Source organism: Corticium candelabrum, chromosome 4 (assembly GCF_963422355.1).
Source record: "Corticium candelabrum chromosome 4, ooCorCand1.1, whole genome shotgun sequence".
Lineage (NCBI taxonomy): Eukaryota > Metazoa > Porifera > Homoscleromorpha > Homosclerophorida > Plakinidae > Corticium > Corticium candelabrum.
The window spans coordinates 2,081,431-2,086,430 of NC_085088.1; the positions used below are offsets into that span (position 1 = coordinate 2,081,431).

Genomic DNA, 5,000 nt, shown 5'->3' on the forward strand with positions numbered 1-5,000 from the left:
CAAATAACACACACTTGACGTAATGAGGCAACAAAACCGGAAATACGCGTTTGATATAAATTACAAATTCTGTAGAAACGAATCAGTCAATACAACGACGCGAGTTATGACAGATACTTTTTAAGTTGTCGTCTAATCTTATTCATAGTCTGCTTTGTAACAAGAAACCTCTATCGAATGCTGCTTCTAGCACCTCGGCAATGTTTTGCACCAACACAAACTCCAGATCGTTCTGCAACATGCAGTGACATTGTATACAACAATCTCTGCAACAATCGTCTATTATAACCTTACCCTTGCACTTTCTGGAATATCCCTCAAGTCCTAAATAAAATTAAAATACAAACTTCAGTCGTATGAACAATCTGGAGTTTCTTGTAGGCACAAATGGTGGCAGTCGTATTTAACGATTATTGCACAAAGATGCTTTTAGATGACCATATGAAAAATATTGCATGCACAGACAGATAGACAGACAGATAGACAAATAGACAGACAGACAGACAGACAGACAGACAGACAGCAGGCAGACAGAAAGACAGACAGATATGTATTATAGTTTGATGTTTGAATATATGTATTGACAGACAGACAAACAAACAGACAGACAGACGACAAACAGACAAAGAGACAGACAACAGACAGACAGACAGACAGACAGACAAATAAACAGACAGACAAATAGACAGACAGATAGACAGATACACAGACAAATAGACAGACAGAATACGGAAATCTTGTGTAGGTGACAAGTCAGCATTTGAATGACAATTTAATTAATTAATATAACTGGATACATCACTAAATTTTGATAGTCTGTATAAATCACTTTCAGTACTAATCAAAGTTTATGTTTCTGTCCATGCAAAAGCATAGCTACGGAGGGGCCCAGGAGGGGCAGGAACACTCCACAATTTTAGACCGTCACCCACCTGACAAACCCATACCCTGCTTGCAAATAAAACTTGATTGAATAATGTGACTCAAACTCATTGATATATTCAATTGAGAGACACCTGTCTCGTAGACAAAGAGCAGAGGACGAAACTAAATAGTTTGGTTCTCTACAGTTCTAGTGCGTATTCTAAGAGAGAAAATGTAGACGTTACATGCAATTGAAAGTTTACCATATGACATTCTTCTCTAATAGACCATCTGCTCTGGCTATTGAGACTATTAATTAACCAGATACCAGCATGGTACCACCCTTCATGTATGTAATGCAGATAAACATACATACAGTGTTAAAATTAATGATGGTAACTTGTGTGCAAGTCAATATTGACTTTATTTTATTAGTTAATATTAATATCACCTATTAATATAAATTTTGCTCCTCCAAAAATTTCGGTCTGGCTACGCTGCTGTCTGTCAACCACACATCTAACAATCTCACCTTCCCGTTACTCTCTGGGATAATAACTCTGCTCAGACCGAACCTGTGTGCAGCCAAGACTTTCTCTTTGATGCCACCAACCTATACCAATATTACATCTGACAACACAGATCATGAAACGAGTCTAGTAATCGAGTGGAAAATACCGGAAGCACTCGTCCTCGTAGAGTAACTTCACCTGTCATAGCGGTATCTGATCTCGCACACCGACCACTAGTATATAATTCATAATAACAAAGCTATACTTCCAGTTCACTGTGAACAGTATGATGCTGTTCTTACCTAAAGAGAGAAGCGAGAACAACAACTACTGTGACGCCAGCAGATGGGCCATCTTTGCCAACTGCTCCCGCTGGAAAGTGGATGTGTATGTCGGTCTTGTGAAGGAGGTTGTCAAAACCAGAATACTGCACACCAATCTGTAATGTCCAACACCATATTGTAGTATATACAAAACGAGAATATTGAATCAGAAAGATACATGTTGTACCTGTGTTGAGTGTGTCCTCAGCCAGTTCAATGCCAATTCAGCCGATTCTTTCATTACATCCCCTACAACAGATGCTACGTTCATTGTGTACTAAGGTTAATTAATACAGTCAGAAGGGCATGCACAGTCCAGATTGCTATATTCTACGTCAATTAACAACTATTACTGAATGGCAACAAAAACTTGAAAAATACCATGTTGAACACACACACACACACACACACACACACACACACACACACACACACACACACACACACACACGCACACACGTATGCACACATGCACAAACGCATGCACACATGCACACATGTGCACGCACGCATACACACACACACACACACACACACACACACACACACACACACACACACACACACACGCACATGCACACACGCATGCACACATGCACACATGTGCACGCACACATGTGGACGCACGCACGCACACACACACACACACACACACACACACACACACACACACACACACACAGCCAGCCAGACAGCCAGACAGACAGACACTTATTATAGTTTGATGTTTGAAATATATGTATTGACAGACAGACAGACAAACAGACAGACAGTTTCAGTTGTTTAGGCGTTAGCAGTTAGTTTTAACATAGGGCCTGCAGGCTTGCTTGTTTGTTTTACAGTTTAGTGTGAGTGTACTAGTTTCAATGTATGAAATATAGGTATTAAGACAGACAGACAGACAGACAGACAGACAGACAGACAGACAGACAGACACACACACACACACACACACACACACACACACACACACACACACACACACTCGAATGCAATACACATGCAAACACAACTTCTGAGTTTTACAAGGACAGAAGCTAGTAGAGCTAGATAAGTTTGTTGAAAGACACAAGGCAAACTAGAATACATCTACCGTCCTCTGCCTCTTCCTAACCACTTAGAAAAGCCAATGCAAACACCCATTGCATGCTCAAGTCATTGCAGATTTATCAGTATTCGTTATCAAACACGCTATCACACGCTTCAAGAGAACACAAGAGGCACTCCATGTGTAATAGAAGAAACCAGTATGTGTACTAAAGCCCCACAATCTAGACAATGATTCTATTAGAACACTTACCCAACTGTCCGGTTAGAGTAAGCTTTCCTTCGCCTGGCATTCTCGTTGCCTCAACAAACATAATCTCTCCACCCATAGGTGTCCACGCTAAGCCTGAACGTAAATGACATATACTTCATTGCAAGAAGGATGACAACACTGACACATTCTTGCCAATAGCTACTCCTGGCGTATATAATTTTTCGTCCAGTTCTCTCCCATATTGTGGAGGCTTCATTGACAAAATGAAACAATATTCCAATCACCAGCAAATCAACCCGGTACAGTACTGTGTGTGTGTGTGTGTGTGTGTGTGTGTGTGTGTGTGTGTGTGTGTGTGTGTGTGTGTGTGTGTGTACAGAAGTAAATCGTCAGAGTTACTATTCTCTCTGCCAACAGTGCATAACAACCTTATGCCAGACAGATTATACTGTACAGTCTTAGTTAAACACTTGAGTGTGTAATATCCTAGCTTGTCTTCAGACCTGACTGCTAGTGAGTGCATGCGGACAAGACCAAGAGACCACGTACTGTTGAAGGCAACTATATTGGACACACTGATAGTAACATCACAATGTACAAGAAAGTTGTGCACAGCCTCAATTATACGGACAGCATATACTGTAATGTAATAGATTTTCAAGTAATTCGGTGCAAAACATTGAAGTTGGCACTCACTCCTAGTAAATCTTCTATCATTTCTTTATCAATAATAATTGGGAGGGTCAGCTCAGCTGTAGACAATGACGAAGTTAGAGCAGCATCAATTGAACCGTCATTGTCTTTCTTGAAAGTCAAACTTGACACTTCACTTGCTGCCAGCTAAAGCAACGTTCACATACAGATCAGCACACCGCTTAACGACTTTACTGTTGACATGCGTACAGCAGCACATACCTTGACTGCAATAATTCTGCACAAAGCAGCGACTTGCCGTTCCAAAGACCTCACACCAGCCTCTCTTGTATATTTAGAAACTAAAACATAATATGTCTATATGTCTACACTTCTTACACTAGTGAATGACATGCACTTTCAGTCTCTCATAATTTAGCTTACAGTACACAACACATGCATCATGCTCTGTAGTTAATTAAACAGCATGCATACAAATCAACCTGCTGACCTCCACATTTCATAATATTTTAAATCAAATCAACAAAAGTGTCATGAACAAATATTCGAAAACAAGAATTATTGACATCTGCACTTACTGAGAAACTGAAGTGACTTGTTGACAATTTGCAGCTGATTTGATGTCAAGCCATGTTGCTATCAACAAGAAACAAATCAGGCAATTGTTCCATCCAGGTCTGTCATTAACACACACACACACACACACACACACACACACACACACACACACACACACACACACACACACACACACACACACACACACACATGCATGCACGCATGCACACATGCACGCGCACACACACACACACACACACACACACACACACACACACACACACACACACACACACATGCACACACGCATGCACACACACGTGCACACACACGCATGCATGCACGCACGCACACACAGCACACACACACACACACACACACACACACACACACACACACACACACACACACACACAACGTACATCCAGTTGTTTGGGAACAACATATTTCGCAGCAATAGCCACTTTCTCTTCTAGTGTATAACCCGGTATGCCAATCACCTAACATATCAGTCCATTAATTACCACAACCAACTTACGAGTAATTTGCATCACAAATAGTCACACCTCCATTCTGTCCAGCAGTGCATACGGAATAGTGGCTGTCGTGTTTGCCGTGGCCACAAAGAGCACTTGCGAAAGATCAAACGGAACGTTAAGATAACTGTAATGCAACATACAGAACAATACAAGTCACATCCATTCTACTCACTCACACTCAGACACACACACACACACACACACACACACAAATAAACAATAACATACACACAAATAAACAATACACACATACTGATCAGTAAACGAATTGTTCTGTTCAGGATCGAGA

At 40.9% G+C, this 5,000-nt stretch overlaps 1 protein-coding gene across 2 annotated transcripts in view; it reads right to left on the minus strand.

Moving 5' to 3' along the window:
* LOC134178306 (lon protease homolog 2, peroxisomal-like) overlaps positions 1–5,000 on the minus strand; it is an 11,614-nt gene that overhangs the window by 1,138 nt on the left and 5,476 nt on the right. For both annotated transcript variants that reach the window (XM_062645165.1, XM_062645166.1), the window contains exons 16-29: positions 4,965–5,000; positions 4,739–4,835; positions 4,595–4,672; positions 4,193–4,250; positions 3,876–3,955; positions 3,657–3,800; positions 3,153–3,210; positions 3,000–3,092; positions 1,887–1,948; positions 1,679–1,815; positions 1,543–1,609; positions 1,397–1,477; positions 295–324; positions 1–232 (exon numbers count right to left, since the gene is read on the minus strand). The exon at positions 1–232 is cut by the window's left edge and continues 142 nt beyond it; the exon at positions 4,965–5,000 is cut by the window's right edge and continues 44 nt beyond it. In XM_062645165.1, the coding sequence (XP_062501149.1) occupies positions 143–232; positions 295–324; positions 1,397–1,477; positions 1,543–1,609; positions 1,679–1,815; positions 1,887–1,948; positions 3,000–3,092; positions 3,153–3,210; positions 3,657–3,800; positions 3,876–3,955; positions 4,193–4,250; positions 4,595–4,672; positions 4,739–4,835; positions 4,965–5,000 (1,111 nt within the window). In that variant the 3' untranslated portion in view covers positions 1–142. The remainder of the gene's footprint in view (positions 233–294; positions 325–1,396; positions 1,478–1,542; positions 1,610–1,678; positions 1,816–1,886; positions 1,949–2,999; positions 3,093–3,152; positions 3,211–3,656; positions 3,801–3,875; positions 3,956–4,192; positions 4,251–4,594; positions 4,673–4,738; positions 4,836–4,964) is intronic.